Source organism: Ambystoma mexicanum, chromosome 1p (genome assembly GCF_040938575.1).
Source record: "Ambystoma mexicanum isolate Mex_15411 chromosome 1p, UKY_AmexF1_1, whole genome shotgun sequence".
NCBI classification, from domain to species: Eukaryota; Metazoa; Chordata; class Amphibia; order Caudata; family Ambystomatidae; genus Ambystoma; species Ambystoma mexicanum.
Window position 1 is genome coordinate 346792536 of NC_090921.1, and position 20461 is coordinate 346812996.

Sequence of the window (20461 nt, forward strand, 5' to 3'; positions counted from 1 at the left end):
CCCTAGCCAACCCTATAGTGAAACTGCACATTTTAATCATCTGAGGCTCCAACCCAAACCCCCAGCAGTGAGGGGGCTGGAGGGGATCCTAATGGAATCTGAATTTTGCTTTATCAACACCTGCGTATAAGTCCTTTGAGCCAATGGCCTCGACAGACTTGAAAATGGGGTAACATTTGATGGTGTATTTCTGGTGGCGGTAACTTAATCACAGAGCATCTGGGCTCCAGGGGCATTGTGACGAGGACCTTCAATCCTCTTTCACATGGACGTCCTGAAAACAAAGCCTGGTTCCTTAAGTTTGTAAGCAGTTGTCACGTCAATGAAGGACTGTTACCACCACCTGCTTTCTTTCCATGACCCCCAATGGAGGTTGAGAAGGCCCTGCACTCCTTGTATGTGGTCAAGGTGTTGATTTTATTTGGCCAGAACAAAGGACACTCTTGACATATGGTGGATAGTCCAAGTCCTCCATAGCATGTTGGATGGTCTCCTCTATGTTGGAGTCATACAGATTGCAGAGGAAGTTGCACCGAATGGGGTACAGGTTAATCTGGTGGGCGGGAAAGCAGCTTCTGTAGCTTTCAGGTGACCTGTACCGATCTATATATTTGTGAAGTAGCAATTTGGGCAAACCGACACTCCTTCTGTAAACACTACGTGATCGACCAGAGCTCGTAAAAACAATGCAGCTTTTTGGACAATCGTGCTTAAAAATCTTTTTGTGATCTAACTTCCACCTGCCCTTTTAGCTAGGGTCCTCCCGGTCTGGTCTTTGGCCATGCCACTCATCCCGAGGGGCCTGCCCAAGGTCAAATTCATGAAATCTCATGCATCCGCATAATGCAATTGTAATTATCCACAAACTTGCATTGTGTCTATAGGTTGAAGATGGATGTTTTTTTGCTTGTTCAAAAACAGTGACTTATTAAGTGGGGTGAGGGTCACTGTATTACCCTCCAACCTCTCCTTTTGGGAACTGCTTAATTTCAATAGACGCAAATGGGGTCATTTTAAATGGTAATCCAAATGGGGCGACCTCAACTGACAGTCGGTCATGGCTCCCCAGGGAAGTTGTACTGGGAAACTACTTTAGATGCTGTCGCCTTTGCTTTCTGTGAATCGGGTGCTCTGGACCCAGGCTCCTTTCTCGATCAAATGGTGTCAACTACGTAGGTATGAATGGCACTTTTCATTTATTTGAAAAACAGTGGTGCATTTCTGGCACACTCAAGACCCCGACATTATTTGGTCTGTGAAAGAACAAAATGATGGTGCGAACTCCCACAGAATATTTGAGGATACAGCTTAATCCAAATAATGAATGGTTCTCCACTTTGGTGTGAAATACGCTAAATGTATCTGGCACAGACCTCCACTGAGGATCAAGGTCAACCGGGGATAATGCCATAGATGCAGATCGGCAGCTTATCTACTGTAAAAAGGAAGGCAGAACTCTTATTCCCTATTGAACTCAATAAATGTAAGGAACCCATTGTTTGTTTAGCTCAAAAAGAAGCTTCAATAGAGATTGCACGTGTACCTTTTCTGATCTTCCGGTAATTACCTAAGCAATCTGATGGATAAATGGGAATCGTATCTTTATGCAATGGATTCAGTGCACATGATTACCAGGAGGTGTATGCTGGAGATCAAAATTTGACCAAAGATAATCCTAATTGTAAGCGTTATTTTAAAAAATGGTAAAGTCCCGGATACCTTGTGCTTTTTGCTTGTAAAGATGGCTATCTACACAGAGGTTTGGATACAAACCCAAGTGGTTTTATTGCAGTAATGAAGACCTATGGTCTTGAGTGGTCAGCCTATGGTCCTTTTCAAGGCTAATAACTACTTTGTCATGCAAAGTGTGGTTCCTGGGCTGATGGTACTCCTGTGTAGATATCAATTTTTACAAACAAAAAGCGCAAGGTATCTGGGACGCTGCCAATTTGACTCCACCAAAGAGGTGGTGTGGGCACCACCTTGACCCACCCGTGATCATGCTGTTTCCCAAATAACCAAACAAATCTCGGAGCTAAGAGCAAGTATTGTTTCAGTCTGGGGCACACCATCTGTTATTTAGATTGATTCACAATTGATTTGGGTTTTAACTAGCAAAAAGTACCCGTAATCCGCACGGCTTCTGTAGACCGACATAACAGCCATAAATTGTTGAAATGATCTTGTAGGTTGCTGTTCGAGTCCCGTATCGCTTGATGATCTTTGCACTCTAATAAACTGCACTGAGAATGGATGCTTGCGGCTGGCTGACATTCCCTGCGGCAGACATGGATGGGAGGCGAGAGTTGGGATGCTGGAAATACTGGACCTTCTGTGTGCTCTCCCCACCTATTGCCTCACCCTGGCGCAGTGCGTTGCAGTGTAAATATCTCGGGTACTGTGTATCCTAGGGCCTTGGAACATGGTTTTCGAGGACCCATAAGGAGTTTTGTGCCATGCGTCGAGATGCTTAAACAGAACTTTGTCCGATCTTTCTACAACTACATTGATTTGCCGATTTCAGATAACGGTCTCATGTGTGAAGAGGCTGAAATCTGGGGAAAGAGGTGGGGGATGTGGAAATGACATGTTGACCGTAATGTGAAGAGGATCCCAACGTGTAGCTGTGCAACATTTTGTGCAGATTGGTGGGAGGATGTGGAATTGTGTAAGGAACAAGCAGGTTTTCTGCTATATATTGATGGATCTAGATGGATATATAGAGAAATCTGGAGACCTGATGGATTTCAATGATCTTAAAAGGACATTCATCGCTGACCAATTTCTTCCTTATGCTGCAGAAGCTGAAATGAAAGTTGTTATTCTAAGAAAATACCCAGCTATCTAGCTTGCTAATAAAAATCTGAAAAGGACACACCTAGCATAATGAATGTTTTTTATTTTGTATAATTTTCAGCAACAGGGCCCATCTTTACATCCGACTCACTTAGTAGACCTCAAATATGACGTTATTTGAATTGGTTGATAATGATCCTCCGTGTCTGGCTTGTTCCCAGATGCCCCCATTGGAATGGCGGTTGAAACCATAACTTCCATTAATTTAACAAATCCCATCATTGGTCCAATACCTGAAGATTGTTCTACCAAGACTGAAGGTGGTAGACCAGAAACTATTTGTGCTCGACACGGTGAGAATTTCATGGTGTACTACATGTGCCCATACGGCGTAGAAGATGAGGTGGTATGCAGTCACTAGTGACTATCTCTGTCCCAAGGAAACACTCGTCCAGGTTGACGCCCACAAGCAAGGCCCGCTGAACTCTGCTGGAAGCTACTTCAGAAATTGCTATGCTTTCATCAGTCTAAGAACAGATCAGTTTAGTTGGTACCTGTGAACCTGAAGGAAAGATTACTCCAAGAAAATGTTCCCTGTTGATACCTAATGATTGTGAACACATTCCCATTATACGATTACAGACCCTGACATGGCGCCCGTAATTGTAAGCAAATATCTGTTGCCTCTGAACAATTCTGTGGACTCTAGAGATTATCAAAAATGTGGAGTCCTGTGGGATTATTTGACCCTACCACAATACCCTTTACTAAGCCAGTACTAGGAATATTAAATCAATGGGCAATGTACTCTGTGCAGACCTAATTGAATAAGAGGGTACACATGTCGTGATAGTCTCTGCCGTATATTGATCAGGGCATTGCACAGATCCAGGGTTCTAAGGTGTATATTTATTTAATTTAATTTGTTACACGCCCAGACCCTCGGGTATCACGGCGTGGTTACAAGACAACTTAGGAATTGGTCAAACATTGTTACAGAGTACAAATTTAAGCACAGACGGGGAGCTAGTACAACAAGAGAGGCAATATTTACAGTTTACAGTTTTCACTGGCATGTTACACTTACCGAGCTGCATGTCCCTTAGTAATAATATTGGTTAAATAACCAGGTTTTTAGCAATTTCTTGTAACCAGGGAAGGAAGATTCTTTTTAGACCTTAATGGGGAGGGTGTTCCAGTGTTTAGGGGCTAGAACAGGGAAGCTGCTGCCCCCCGCTGTAGTAGTTTTGTAGCGAGGGGGTGCCAATAGTAGGTTGTCATTGGATCTTAGTCATCTAGTGTATTCTTTTAGGTGTAGAGTATTGTTAAGGTAAGTTGGGCCTTTTTTGGTCAGACATTTGTGTGCAATGTATAGTGTTTTAAAGATAATTCTTGCTTTGATGGGAAGCCAGTGAGCATCCTTCCTTGTCTTGGAAATATGGTCCGATTTGTGCTCTTAGGACTTTATTTTGCAGTAGTTGCATTGTGGAGAGGTTGGTATTGGATGTGCCTAGCAGTAATACATTGCAGTAATCCAATTTCGATAATACTGAGGCCCTGGCCAAGGTATGGCAGTTTGCTGGGGTCAGAAATTGTCGGCAGAGAGCAATAACTTTAGAGGTCTAGGCTGTGGAGTAGGCGAGCGCGTTAATGTTTAGTCATAGTAAGACTGGCGTCTAGGTAGACTCCTAATGTTTTCACTTGCTTCAGCACTGGAATAAAGGTGCCATTGATATTGATAGCTGAGTAGTCTGGATGGAGAGCTGCTATTTTAGCTGGGGATCCTACGATGAGGACTTCTGTATTATCATCGAGACAGACTATTTAGTGCCATCCAGTTTTGGATGATGACGTATATTTTGTTGATGATTGTGGTATCCTGGTCATAGTTACCTGTGAGTGGTATGAGGATCTGGGTGTCATCTGCAAAATTGGTGTAGATGACACCCATGTCGTCTAATGCTGAGAAAAGGAGTTTGGTGTAAGCGTTGTACAGAATGGGGGAGAGAGATGATCCTTAGGGCACTCTATGGGGACTGGGTTGGGGTTGGCTGCTTCTTTGCCTATGGACCCTCTGGAAGTGTGATCGGTTAAGGATTTCACCCATGCAGTGGCTTCACTGGAGAAGTTGAAGTCACGAGCGAGTGAGGTGTATAGTTTATCATGGTCCACCAGAGCAAATGCTGCAGAGAGGTCCAACAGCAGGAGTATGCAGAGTTTCTCTGAATCTCTAATGGCATCCATCTGGATTTTGATGTTCAAGTGCTGTTTCTGTACTATGGTTCAGCCTAAAGCCTGATTGTCTGGTGCCGAGGAGCTGATGTGATTGCAGGTGAGTTTGGATTTGATTGTAAGATAGTTTGTCAATGATTTTGAGTAGGAATGGGACTGTGGTTATGGGGGCGATGATTAGTCGGAATGGTGGGGTCTCGATTTGGTTTTTTAGAAGCGGGGTAACCCAGGCTTCTTTGATGCAGGCTGGAACTGTATTGGAATTGAAGGAGGAGTTGACGAATTTGGTAATGGTGCAGAGGGCCTGGGAAGGGACAGGAGAGGTAGAGACTGTGGCAGGAGTGGCCGGTTCCTTGCAGATTGTAAGAGTTCAGCCGAGTTGTTAGAAGCAGCAGAGACTCAGGCTAGGATGTAGGCTCTCTCCTTGGTGAGGACAGAGCCGGTATGGCCTTTGGAGCAGGCGGCAGGCCAGTTTGTCATAGGATGTACCAGAAATGCGCCATTTCGTCTCAGCCACCCTGCACTTGCGTTTGAGAGTGACGAGGTCTGAATCTTTTGAATTATCCCTCTGCCCAGGCTTTCCTCCCACCATGTAAAACCCTGTTTGGGAGCGGGTTTTCTCTGCATTTGAGTCTGCTCCTTGGGTTTCAGGATTATTGGATTAAACATTCTAGAATCTGCTTAAAGTTCTGTTTTTTTTTTTTTTTGTTTTTTGTTTTTTGTTTTTTTTTTTTTATTGCAAAGGCTTGTGGTAGAAATAAGTCCGCACTGCAACTGATCCTTTTTTTTGGTGAATTTTATCTGGGATTTATAAAGCGATTTCACCAAAGCGCTATACAGATGTTCATAAAAACCGAACAATAAAAGAAGATAGAGGCAAGAATGGAACAATCTGCCTTTATAAATTTGCAATAAATAGGTTTTCAGTGATGAACGAAATAAAGAATAAGGATATTGAACAGAGAAAGTGGAGAGAAAATTCCAAAGAAAGGGAGCTAACAAAGTAAACTAACAAAAGCAAGAACTAGCACAAGGGACTACAAGGAGAAATTGGGAATTGAGAACGAGTAGGTATCTAAAAAGAAGCCAGCGAGGAGAGGTAAGTAGGTGCAAGGTTATGAAGAGATTTAAAGACTAGACATAGAAAATGTTATTTAAGATTGGGAAAATGGAAGAGACAATCTTCATGTTGAAGTTGGAGAAGATGAATGGAAGCATTCAAAATTGATTTCAGCAGAGCAAGATGAGAGGGCAATACCAAATGGAGAGATTGAGCATTAGAAACATTGGAAGGAAATTAATGAAGAGATGACAAGTTTCCTTGCATCAAAAGTTAAGCAAGGACGAGCTTTGCAGATATTGTGTAAATGATCAAGCGTGAGAAGATGGATATATGGTGGGTGAAAGATAGATCTGAATCAAAGTAGAGTCCCAAGTTACAAGCCGAGTAAGAAATAGAAAGCGAAGATGGAGGAAAAGAAATGGGAGGAGTAGAAGGAATTCTGTTTGCATAGATAAGAAGTACTTTAGTACCGAAAGGTGTTCCGTCATCCAAGAATTAATGGCTAGGAGACGTGTAGAAAGTTTAGCATGAATTTCAGTAGTGAAAGAGGAGAAAAATGGGAAGAGTTGTCTGCATAGTAATGGTGGGAAAGACCAAACAATTAAATAATTTGTGCCAAGGGAGAAGTATTGAGAGAACAGAAATGGACCAAGTACCCATCCTTGAGGGGGTTGGGGGGGAGGGGGGGGAGAGGAACGCCATGAACAAGAGGGAATGTGTCGGAAAACTGATCCGGCCCATGAGAATGATGGGATAGATGAGACCGGAACCAAGAAGGGACAGTCCCTGAAAACCGGAGAAGAGTAACAGTGATCAACGTGTGAAAAGCTGCAGACACGTCTAATAGAATTACATATACAATACCTGATTAGAAGTAAACAAGGAGGGACCTATTATTCGCATAAGGAGAACCAAAAGCCAAATTGGAGTTGATCGCAGCTAAGCTAAAAGGGGATCAAAGTTTCATTTTTGCTTGGGCTTGTTTTATGTCTGCTTTATTGAATGTATATAGTGCTTTAAGCCAAAGCGCTTTACAGTTTAACAGGTACAATAGTGAGAAGCATATTTACAAACATGAAACAAGTCATTAGAACAATATGCAGAACAATTTACTAAAAGGAGGGGGGAGAGTGGGGGCAGGGTAGAGGGGGTAGATAATGGGGGTTGCAATGTCTGTTTTTAGATCAGTTGTGTGGGAGGAAAGGGGCAGTTATCTGGTGACCACCAATGCACTACGTGGTTTGTGATCAATTGAGGTCATTGGGGATGGGGGGGAGGGGAAGTCGGGGGTTGAAGGAGGGTCAGGGGGGAGTAGAAGGGCTTTCAGGGAGGAGCGGAAGGATGGGTAGGTGGGGATTGGTGGGGGTGGGCAGGTCATGGAGAGATTTGTAGACGAGACAGAGAAATTGAAATTTCAGTTGAGAGGAAGGGAAGAGAGTGAGAGCATGGAATGAGAGAGGTAGCCATCAAAATCCTTTGTGGGTTAACGCACATACCAGTCACCTTTTTTGTTTTCATCCAGTGAGACACTCGCCAATGGAGCTGCTTCTGGTGGTAAATTTAAAATATCAAGCAGGGTGACTAACCGAGGGCCTTTTGCTGTATGACCTTCTCTATTTTCTCACTCTTGAATTCCGGTTTTCCCATTGAATCATTCCTAACTGTTGGTACATCGAGCCCTCTGTTGGTTATATTGGCCAATATTGGGTTTATGATCGCCATAACAATAGTTTTTTAGAATAGTCCCTAAATTTCTGATGGAACCATGATCAACAATCTTGATATAGATCATCAATTATCTTTAAAGAGCCAACCATCACTTGTTTAAAACTTAAACATATATCACTGGATAAAAGCTTCATTTAATCTTTCAATCATTAAAAAGTTTAAGATTAGATTTAGATCTGTTCTTTTACCAGTGATCGTAAAAACCTCCTCGGTCTTCCAGGTTTGCTGGTTTTGTGCCCAAGGTGCAGCAGATTGGGGCAATTAGTATCACTGCGTTAGCCTCTGAATGTATGCTAACAGCTGCAGGGGAATTCTAAGTCTGATCATTACTTGTTGAACCTCCTTCACACCTACTTTTAGCAGCAATATCAAGCAAGACTGTTCTGTTAGGTTTTATTTTTAAAGTATCCTCCCCATGTGTGTAAATTGGTTTCAAGCTGTCTTTTAATCTCCATTGGATAGTAATCCAGAGAGTACTTAAGTTTCCTTGGGGGGATATTTTGCGTTTCTTTCCCATTGATACTGAGTTACTTGATGGTGCACGTGCCTTTCTTTTGCCCATTTTCAACACTGTAAGGGGGGGGGGGAAACGTAAGGCTCTAAGGTGCAATAGCCGCAATCGTCTAAACCTCCACCTTCCCAAAACCCACCGCTTATGACTTAACGGTACAAACCGAGAAAGAACATTCACTCGCATTGCAGGAGAATACCACACAAAATGCACCACTTACTCTTGGTTCCTCTTTGAAGGTTACAGACTTGGACTCCATCAGACCATTTAAATGGCCCTGCAGCTGCCCGACTGCATTAGTGCCATGCTTCGCTGCTGCCTTGCTGTAGCGTGGGCATCTTCAATGGAAACTGGTGTGCACCCAGCTCAATTAGTGGTGTGGAGTGGCAAGGCTCCTGTAGTTCTGCATGCTTCCAGCATCTCCTCTCGTTTGTTATATGGCTCACCTGCATTTATGCATGCTTCTAGTGTTGCAGATCTCTCAAACCACTGTAAACTGTCATGTAGCACCGAGTCACCTTTTGATGCCTGTTCATTTTGTTGGGTACGATGTCACAACAATGTTTAAATCTACACCAAATGCCGCAAACATTCCTTCGAAGTGTGTGCTGTATTTCACATTGCAAAACGTAGCATTCGCGATTCCCAAAGAGAAAAAGGAACATCCTGCACTCCGAATAACCTGCTGAGAACACAATTGGCTAGAAGCCCTTCCAAAGGCTGGTGGCAATGTCTTTGCATTCCTCCAACCTGGAATAACCAGTTGGAGAACTTGGAGTATGTGGAGTTTCATGGCAATAGTCACCCAAGTAATGTGGGCTTGACAGAGATTTTTTTCTCATTGTTGCTTTGGAGAAATGATGGCTGGATGGACTGAAGTTCTCTGGGATTCTCTTCTTGGCGCTTTTAAACTTAGTAGAAATAACTTCAGGTTTACCACAAAGAAAGTATATGCTTGGTTGGAAAGGGGGCAACAATTTCAAGTTGCAAGCTACTAGCAATGAAATCTCACTCACCTCTTCAATTGTATACATACATGGAGTACACCGTTTCTTATGCGGCAAGAGTCAATCACTAGCCAGTGGTGAGTACACATTTTGCGCGCTGGTTAGGAAACCTGCCCTACCGCAAAAAATAGACCAGATTTCCATCCACTCTGGCTAGTTAAAAAGAGCATTAATCACTAATAAGAGTATTTTTAGTAATTGCTCCCTTCCAGCCTTCCTCTTCTTCCAGTTTGGAAGAATGAGAACTCCTTGACGATTATGAGAACAGAATTTCTAGAGAACACAAGTAACCTATTTTTTGTTTCCATTTTCAAAACCAGATTGTCAAAGATTGAAGTGTGATTTGTCAGATTTTCTAGTTCCGTGGCACCTAGTGTAGCCAGTGGCTTATAACTGCAAGAAGTAAAAGCAGAAAAAAACAATGTGTAGGAAGGACCTGGAGAAAGGGGGCATGGTTAAAAGATTGAGGTACAGCAAGAAAATGATGGATTGAAAGTTGGGTTGAACAAAACCAAGATGGAAGAAGAAAGGAAAGGGGAGAAGAGGGATGGCCTTGCACATTCTTAAAAATCCCACTTGAACTGCTGGGCGAGTTACTTAGTTTGCATACTCTACCTAACAGAAAGCCACTTGCCCCAAGGTGACAAAATATTTTACCAGTGCTTTTTGTAAAATGCTGCATGTCTCTATAAGCACACTTAATATTTGGTGCAATGCTGTCAAGCATGCACATTGAAACTTGAATTTGCAATTTACTGCAAATAAAGTGTGGTTCAGTAAATGAAAAATATATTTCTTGCATCCCCATACTCACCAGCAAGGCTCATGCAAATAATACTCGCCCTTCATAAAAACTACTTGCCACTGCTAGTGGACTAGTAGATTTTGCGAGGCCTTGATGAATATCATTGCAAAATAACAGAATGATATGGTGGCACTTAAGAGTTGACCATTTTCTTTTCTCACAGTGAAGTAGTCCTCGTTTCATTAGTACTGAGCTCTTGCCCTTGGTTGGCAATTCTCTTGCCAGTGATCAATTAGTCCCAAGTACTTTGTAACAAGAGCCATGGCTGATCCATGGCAGTGGAAAATATGAACACCTTCAGGAGCAAAATGGAGGGCTGCTTTTTGAGGTAAATAACACCATTTTACAGGTCTGTTTTCTTGAAGATCCTAGTAGTGAATATTTTATTTTGAAGCAAACCCATAACATTGCCCCTTTTAAAGGTGGAAATGAATTGGCATCCTTTGCAATGTTTACATTTATTATCAAATCTGTTTTTAAATGTTTTTAAATGCAAGACATTGTGGGTGTGATGGTGGATGCAGGGACGGTGTGAAGTTGACATCTTTATGTTGCTATGGTCCCAGGGGGTCTAAGTAATGGTTCATGCTATTTTACCCTTGGACGTTCATATTGCCATTTGCTTCTTGCTATGAACCATCTTAAAATGAGTGTGCATAGATGGTGGAGAGTAGGTTGTCATTGCAGTTTTGGTTGGGTGGATGTTCCTGTGGACATGATGTGATCAACTTGGGGGAACTTTTACACCAGCTTCCTGTCTGTTAAATGTGTAATTGCATGTATGCAACATTCACACTTCTGCTCTTATAGGATGTCTTTTTGCAGTGTTCAAGTTGCCAAAGAATGTTTGTAGCCACCATGTTTCATAGATTACTTTTTTTGTTCCCAGAAATATGATGTAAATCTGTTACCTGGCTAACATTGAGCGTTTGTGCTTTCATTCATTGGAGAAGTTTGCGTAATTAGGATTTTAGTTGGTTATCTGTTTGGATTCTTTCTCAAAACCTACAAAGTAAGCATTTCTTTCAATAGTTTCCTGTTGACATTTTGTTTTCTTATTCCCCTCTTTTCTTCACTGTTCCATACAGGACAGAGGAACCTCCACCATCAAGGTGATACTCTGGAATCGCTGGTACTTTTGAACCCATCTGTCAAGTCGGTTTGTGAAGAGGCAAGTATCCCTCTTTAGGAGAACAAATTGGAAGTGCAGAAAACGTATTGTCTGATTGTGTACAGTGTTAACGTGCCACTGTTAGGGTTTCTGGCTGGTGCTCAAACGGCAGTAGTGGACGTTTTAATGTAACTGGTTGCAGCAGACCTGTTGCTCAGCCTCACCTTCTGGGAGAGAAGATATCCATAGCATTGGCCTTCTGATGGTGGTCCTTTTGCCAGGAACTCTGATTTGGCTTGCTTATTTTTGGCTGGCCTATTTGTGTGCCAGTTGCAACTTCGGCTTTGTGTTCTCTGGTGAAGGAGAACCAAGAAGCTGTAGGTTGGTGCTTTTTATTTTAGTTTGCACATCCTTTCCAGATGGCAAACTGTAGCCTGTACAGTTAAGATTGTTGACAATCTAGGTGGTAATGTTGTGGGTTTTTAACTCTGACCAGGTCACAAAGGTGGTTGTGCTCCAGCGGGACAGAGTAACGCTGCCACCATTTTCAGAGCTTATGGTTGGATGTTGGGGTCACAGTGGCTTGTAGCGAAGCATTTGGGATGTGTTGTGCGAGCGTACACCTCATTGGTAATGAACAAACATTACATTTTAGACCGTGCCGAGCTGTCTTTCCAGAGTTAAGAATGTGTGAACATACAGCCTTATTTCAGTTTGGCTCCAAGCCTGGAATGCCAATGTTAACTTAATGAAATGCAACAGAGTGTATGTTCTTCCTTTGGTTTGTAGCAGGATCCTCCTCTGGAAGCCTAGTTCAGTGTTGGCAAAAACGCTTTTTTTGTGTGTTCTTACTTTTACAGTTGGGGTTCTTACAGTGCACATTTAGGAGTCATGAGGAGCCTGTCCTCATTTGGTAAGCTAATGGAAGCTCGATCGCAGGATTTTGTGAGTCACTTCCTTTTCCTTAGGCAGTTTGGGTTGGATGTTGGTTCACGTGGCAAGAGTGGAAAAATCCATGCTACCTTGTAATCTCAGCTGTGACCTTTGCTGGTATAAACTAGAACTTTTGAAAAAGTAAAACTGGCATGCTCTGCAGGTCTTGTAGGCATATATGAATGACCGTATAAGACTGCTACAAATCTTGGGAGGGGGGGGGGAGGGTGAAGGTTGTGGTTTGAGCGGCACATGTTGAGGGCAGGCAGAGTGTCAACGACCATGGGGAAGGAGGGTACAAAGTGGGTGGGGGAGGGGGAGTTGACTAGACCAAAGAGGAATGGAGAGGAGGGATAGAGAGGAGGTTGCGGGTGTGAGACCAACGCTGAAGAGGAATTGTACATGGCAGAGAAATGCAGTAGCTACTTCCTCTGGGTTGTGGGGGGGGGGCGTTATTGGTACTTCAGCCATCACCGCCTTTGTTTTGCATTCTGAGGCTGCACCATAGTTGCCAGGTTCGGGCCCAGGCCTTTATTTTTGCTGCTCTCATAGAACCCCCCCCCTCCCTGTCTGGTGTGGGTAAGATTGGAAATTGCGCACTTTTATGTTAAGCGGACGGCATGTTTCCCAACAACCTAGTGGTCCACTGTACTATTCCAGAGTGACAAAGTTGTGATCTAGCTTTTTTTGTAAGCATGGTGTAAAAGGGCAGGCACTGCATCAAGATGGTCTGTTTTTAGTAATATGACAATGCAGGAAAGAAAGTGCTTCAGCCTAATGTGTACTTCACACACAGCAATTCAGGACATGCGGTAGGCTACCAAAGATGTGGTGGTTAGAATAAACATTGCTTGACATTTTTAAAGGGAGCTGCAACGATTTGCTTCTGCCTTCACCCAAATTGGAAGCCAGTGCTGACTGATTCCCAATGTATTTGCAAGTTGTCACTCGCCCTATAAATGATTGTACTGGATGCACACCTCATGCTGTTTGCCATCTGTCCCCTTGCTCCAGACCAAACTGTTGGACAAACGATTAGAAGAAGCAGATAATCCAGGTTGTTGCACATCAACACTCTACATTGAGAGAAGGTGGAGGACACAGCCTAGCCTCAATATTTATCCACCCAGTGAAATGTATATTAAAATTTGAGTAGATGCCTAAAGCAGGTCCTCGGTATTTGACATCACCCACTAAGTAGAAGCTAACACTGGGGAACAATTCTGCAACCCTAATTTCTATATGAGATGTGAGCTGTAACTTTTTTGTACTTTTTTCTTTATTTGAACCAATAAGCTTTAAATAGCTTGTAAAATGTTTTAATGGTCATTCCCCAAACACATGGAGTTAATGGCATAGGTGTTTGTTGGCCTGAGTAGCAAAATATAGCTCCTGGTAGATGTTGGTGCAAGTTAACCAGGCTCTTCTAAGCTACATACAAAAGGATAAATGATGCCCATTAATTTCAAACCCGGCCAGCCTGATAAAACCTTAAGAGTATATACCCTAACTGCTCTATCACCAAATGCCCCTAGCTTAAGCAAACCGTTTACATCCCGCAACCGATAAGACAGTGATGTTGAGTATACATTTTTCTGTAAACCTTGTGTTAACATAATTGGATCTACTGTGTCGATTTACTAACTCAATTACGAGTGGTGACACACATGCTATCAGTAGGACTTCAGATAATGTTTAGTTTGGTGGGGAAAGGATCGGATTGCCAACCTGATCACTGATCGAATGAGGATTTGGTGAGGGAAGGGATTTGTTGGTCTAATTCTTTCAGTTTGTGGGTATCGACTCCTTTATTTTCTTTTTTTGGAGGGCAGCAAGGTACTGGCTCTCCTTAAAGTGCTAGAGGGCATTGCAATGCATAAGATAACTGCAGATTAGTGTGTCACTGAAACAAATGCATCTGTCTCCTATTGGGCATTAACGGCCACTGCCGTGCACCAGTGAAGTGCTGAACGCCTGCAATGTTTGAGCTTTTTTGTCAGAACACCCTCGGCAGATGTCTGTTAGAATCCTTGTAGGCCACAGGGCCGACTGGCAGGGTGTGCGCTTTCTGTGCCAGTCTCCCTGAGCAGCTAGTACTATATGCTAGACTGGGTGGGGAGGGGGGGGAGGTGCATGGAAAGACTCTGGCTGGGCCTGCTTTCTTCACCTGCAAATAAAAATAGAATGGGAGCAGAAAGGACTACCGGTCCCGATGCTGCAGACTGTTGCGACTAGCTGCATGTAGCTGGCAATCTCCTCTCCTGTTGTCTACATGGTCTTTCTTGAAGACAGACCACTGTGGTGTTTGGCACAGTATAAACACCTCCTAACCACATCACTGAAATAGATGCTTACTGAGGCTTATCAGCCATAACTTGTAATTGATGTGGGCTTTTATATTTATATGGAGATCAATGAAGCATGCATAGTCTACAACCTGCCCGCACTAATTTCTTACCCTCCATTTGCCGGCCTATGCAGAGCAGCGATTAGAATGGAGGTGCGTCAAATGACGAGGGACAAAAATGGGGATGAGGGAGGGAGGGGGGGTAGTGCCGAGAGGTTGGTGAAGTGTGGAAAAAGTTTACTTCTGAGTACAGAGATAATGGTAATGTGCCACTGACTGCTTGAGAATTGAATGGGAGTCGGAGTGTCCGTATAAACGTCAGGGACAAAAGGAATCTGTAAAGTCTCTTCAGGAAACGCTCAAGGAAGCTAAGGACAGTCGTTATGGACCCTTATCTCGGCATGGGAGACCTAGGGACATGGCTTCGCAGCAGGAAGGGGGTGAGGGGACCGACAGTGATGTCCTCTCCAAATGAAGCATATCCAACCCAATGAACATTAGAAGTTTCAGATTCTTTGGTAGGAACTGCTAGGAAGAGGGTCCATGTTCCTCTGACCACGGAATGCCCACCAGATAGAGAGCAGGCATATTTGTTGTTTGGCTGTAAGGGCGCTACATTAGTGGCATTCGGTATGCGACTAGCTAATGCTACAGCACCGATGGCCAGGTATAAGGGTTGCAGTGGGATGACATGGAAGCTTTGGGGAAACCGGTTATAGAACTACAACCCACCTTCTAAAAAAATACTGCTAGAGTGGAATTCGATGGCAAATGCAGTTATTAAAAATGCAGTTGAGACTGCAGGAACCTTGGGGCACCAGGATGCAGGAGCAGCTGTAATAAGTCATGCCTGGGGTTGGGTGGGGGACGGGGGGGCGTGGCGTGGCTGAAAGGTGGGTCAACTAGTGACGGCTGTTTGGTTAAAGTAGTAGACAACGCCCTGGAAGAGCAAAAAAGGGCAGCGACCCCCTACATCCAAGCGATTGCTCCAGAGATCACCCCGTTGGGAAGGATTGTTATCTTTTTGAAACTTTCCCTCCAATACGTTCTGTGGAACCCTAATTCTTTTGCTTTGTTTGAACTTGTTGAAGGGGAAATAAAGCCTTCAGCTCCACTTTGCCTTTTTGCTCATATGTTGTATGGAAATCGGTCCTTCAGCTTATCAGTACTGGGAAAGTTTCCCTTTTGAAATCTTGTACTTTAACCTCGCGCACTGTATCTTACAAGCAGTACAATGGGGATACTTGATGTGTAAAAAGCTACGGCGATACTTGGGATTTCTGGCTACTTTTACATGTGCCTAAAGACAGGCTTTTGGCAGGCAGATGCATTTGAACAATTTCTGCATTATTATGCATGTGTTGATTAGCATTTACTGTGTATGGCTACTAAACGTGGCTAGTGCCCTACAATGGCCATGCCACGGGATGTTCACTTTATTTGTGGCCAAATTGTAGTTTGATCTTCTTTCTGCCTTGCCAGGAATTCCATTTGAAAAGTCATGCACTTTCCCGGGAACGCTGCTACTTTTGCAGGCTAGTGATTCCTTCGTGTGTATGTAGCCCAGAAAGGGGGCAGGACTGTCCGGGCCCAGTCCACATCCATGGTCAAAGAGTGCCTAATTGTGGGGCATGAGTGAAACCAGTAATTGTTTCTCATTGGACATCTACTGCCTGTTTAAATGGTGCAGATCCATACCATTGGTGGGCTTGGACATGCTTCCAACCTGAATATTTGCAGTGTTGGAGCGAAGAATACATCTTAGGACAGCAGTCTGAAGACCCGAAGAAGATACTTGGAGAAGCGCACTGTTCATTCCTGCGTTTGGGCTAGTGATCGCCTGTTGTGGGGGTGGGGGGTGTTGGCAACCAATCTCCATTCCTCCTCAAGGATCCAGCCGTCCTGAGCCTTTGGAAGTGTCTCTTGGCCACCGGGTGGACTGACGGATCTGTCGTGGATTACCAGTCCCTGTTCCGTGTTGCACCCTGAACTTTCGTAGTTGCCAGCTTGTGCCACAAGTTGCCTTATTTGTTCTAGCGTCCAGGTATCCTGCTCTAGTGAAGCTTCTTACCACAACCGGAAGAACTCCTGTAGTCGCCTGTGTACAGAGACAGTTGGTGAAACGCTCCTTCCCTCGTCCTGTGAAGTGTCCTGAAAAGGTCTGCATTGGTTAATCTTGTATTTCTTCCTCGGTAAGGGTTTGTGTCTTGCATCTGTACTTGACCGGAAGAATCCTTGCATCCCAGCTACTGGGCACCTCTCACTGGAACAGGCTGAGGAAAATCCAACCTCCAGCTACAACCCCTTGCTTCCCTTCCTCCCCCCAAACCCCTTTCCCAGCAGACCAAACAAGTCATCTGCCAAAATCTGCAGGGGTGGGCGGTGTCTAAAGCTTTTGTTCCCCTCCCTTCCCCTCTTATCCTCTATAGGATAACCTGGGTAGTAACTCCTAAAATACAAAAGAACCCTTCTGGGACTAATCTTGCGATGTGTTCCATTCCTCCCTAGAGAGAGCCCCGTTCCATGTGGCCAGGGAAGTGAGGCTGCTTCCTGACAGTCAACCTGGGGGTGATACTCTGCGGGAGAATCACATGGGTGGTAGCCCCTACTATGGGATTAGGGACGACCTTCCGGAGAGACCATGGCATCTTCCTGAGCCATCAGACCATAGCTCGCACATAACGTCCCAACCCTCTATCTACTCTTGGAACATGGAGAGAGAGAGGACCTGCCAAGTACTGGGATGAGAAAGGGGACCAGAGCAATGAAGATTAATGATGTGAACCAACACAAGCTGCCTAGTTGTCCGAATTAATCTATCGACAAGAGGGAGCAGAACTATGGCGTCTTCTACCCCCTCGGCACGGACCAGGAGCTCAGCCGGCTATGCTAAGATCAGACCAGAGAACCCGATGGAAGCCACGCTTCTGCAAGGATCCTACCATAGAGGGCTCTGGGTAGCTGGAGTAGTCACAGAAGATGGTGGGAGACTCGAACACAACCGGAGACCAGCCGCCAGCACTCTGCAGGTACTAGGGTAGCTGATGCCTGGGTTGGGGAGACCTAGAGAATGCAACAAACACAAAGTGAAATAAGGACTAATATGTAACCATTTGCTGACGCACAGCTGTACATTAAAGGGTGTGTCTGGGACTCGCATTGGGAAAACGTATAGCCCAAAGAACTGTGACAAAGAGAAATACATAGATAATGTGCACAAGTCACACTCGGACCATAGCAGTTGAGTAAACCAAGGCTGTGGGTGGAAGTGAAACCAGAGAGGACAGTAAGAACAAGTTTGTTGAGTACCCCACTTGACAGGAGAGTGGACCAAGAAAGGGATATTGAGAAAACTGGTTCAGGGACCCTCGGCACAGTCTGGGGGAGAAAGCCAGGTCTGCTCGCAAAGGGTCTGGGATGCTCCGAACTGCTTGGAAAATGAGTCCAGGCCATTTTTCCCTGTCGCATGGCCTGTGAGACGGGTCTGCCAAACATAGTTGTGGACATATCTTGAGACGGGAAACACTTTGGATAAAGCTGAAAAGTCTCTGGGGAAAGTTAAGCAACCCCTTGATTCTTGTGTAACTTTTGTTTACTTTGCTACGTGTTCTTGGAACTTTTGTTTTGAACTGAAAAGCTGAGCTACAGGTCGGCAGCCCAAAGACATTTCCCTTGTTTCCCTTGTCACCTTATATTACGTTTTAGTTTATGAAGGCTAGGTTAGGATTTGGACACAGGACGGCAAACTTTACTTTGGATATTCTGACAGACCGTTTAATTAGCTGCTTTTGTTGAGGCAGGGAAAAGCCTCTTTGAGGGTGGGGGGGCGGTAAAGGAGGGGTAGTGCTAAAATGTCTTCCAACTCCCAAGCTCCCTCTCAACCCCCCCCCCCCCCCTCCATTTTGGTTGAGTCTTTGCCGATCAACATACCACCCTTGTCCGCCTCTTAATCCTAGACCTTCACATTACCTAGTCAAATTTCTTGAAGTATTTTGATCCCTCACCAGCACAAGCACATTATACTTCCCAAGAGACTCCATTGTGGTGAAAAGCATTGGGACTCTTGGGACTCCCCTGTAGGGGACAGAGGAAGGATAAAAGTGGTTGTTGGACACGGTGGCTTGAGACTGCTGCATCAAGCTCATGGATAAACTGTGCAATCTACCACCACAGATCAGGGCATTTGGTCTCTTTATTTTTTGTGGCCATGAAAGAGAAAAAAAGAGGCTGGTATAACACTTATGGTCCACAAATCATTAGGTCAAATCCAAACAATTCAGAATGGCCACTCTTCAGGAGGTTGTCCCACTCCTAGCAAAGGGCATCTGTGTTACAACATGAGATGTTTACTTTAATATTTCAATGCACCCAAGTTACAATGATTGTGCTTCAAAATAGGAAGACACTTCCTATTTTTAAAGTACTCCCTTTTGGCATTGCATCTGCACCTTCTTTATTCGCCAAGCTGCTCAGTGGTGGAGGCTCACTTGTCTGGTCAGAACCTTCTTGTCTACCTTTACTTGGACAACCTGTTCCTAACGGGAGAATCAGGAAAACTGCTTACACAACACTATTCTGTAGACCTTCTACGATAACTGGTTTCTCAACCAACAAAGCAGTCTATAACCGTATCAAAAAAGCTTATCCCTCAAAGGAAAGTGTACAAGCAAAGGCACTGATTCCTGGCTATCGGCGCTCAGATGGTGGTCAAAGTACACAAGGCTTCTAGCAATTCTAGCCTTCTGTATCTACATTGGCCCATACTCTTAACAAAACATTGTCGGTCTAGTGGTGGTGATTGCATTGAAGGGCAAAACCAAACCAAAATGGCAGACCTTTCACCACCCCCCTCCCCCATTACTGATTATAACCAGTCTCGGTGCAGCTGAGGGCCTATTGTCAAGAGTTCACTGCACAGAGAGCATAGATTCAAGAACAGGCAGCTCAGCACATGCATGCAGACAGCCTAACCTGGATGCTCCTACAAAATCGCAAGTGGGAAAATGTGTTTTGTAATATGGGGGTCAGCCAACAGTGGATCTCTTCACAACAGCCCAGCCTTCACATCCAGAGAAGGAGTTGCTAGGGATTGCACTTTGGATACATTCGTCGGATATTTGCTCATGCTTTTCTCCCAACGCCTCCTCTAGACAAAGTGGAAACCAAACTACTCCAAGAACATTTGGTACTAATACTCATGGCACCAATGTGGGTGAGGCAAATGTGGTAAACCCATCTCCCATGGAGATGGCCGTCCAATCAAGATATGCCCAGTACACAATTTAAGAACAAGCTCTGGTAACACCCAAGCCCACAGACCAGAATCTTGGCAGAATGGCTTCTGGGGTCAGAGTTGCACATGCCAACAAAATGCATGGAAATATTACTAAAGGCTACAAAGCCCACACTATATACTACTACTTTGAGTGGAAGCGGTTTGTCATATGGTGTTCAAAAAAGGGTACTGATCACCTAATGACTGGTCCCCAGCAGATATTCGAAAACTGCTATATCTTCTAGACTCTGGATTGGTTTGTACTGCCCTTCATGTCTGTTTGGCAGCCTACACCACATGTCAACACAAAGTATCCTGCTGGAAGGTCCCTGTTGCTATGGAGGGAGTCGAGCACATTCACCACCAGTTGCTCACCTGCCTCCTTTATAGATCCTTAATACAAAGTCTCTTGGGGGACACCATTTGAACTAAAGCATGAAATCTTTGGAGCTTAATTATGACGTAGCGTTCTTAATAGCAGTCACATCCAACAGAATGATGTGAGCTTCAGGCCCTTCTGTCTCAGAACCATTTGTCACTATTCACAAACCTAGTGGTCTTAACAAATGTTTTCACCCAGGGACATTTCAAAGTCAGTCAATCCATTGAATTGCGGTCATATTTCCCCCCTAACCCACAAAGAGGGGTGAGTA

General features: G+C 44.3%; 1 protein-coding gene across 1 annotated transcript in view; it reads left to right on the top strand.

Annotated features, from left to right (window-relative positions):
* Nucleotides 1-20461, top strand: part of MAP1S (microtubule associated protein 1S) — a 417220-nt gene that overhangs the window by 170600 nt on the left and 226159 nt on the right. Inside the window, exon 3 of the mRNA XM_069648622.1 lies at nt 11231-11313. Within this exon, the coding sequence (XP_069504723.1) occupies nt 11231-11313 (83 nt within the window). The remainder of the gene's footprint in view (nt 1-11230; nt 11314-20461) is intronic.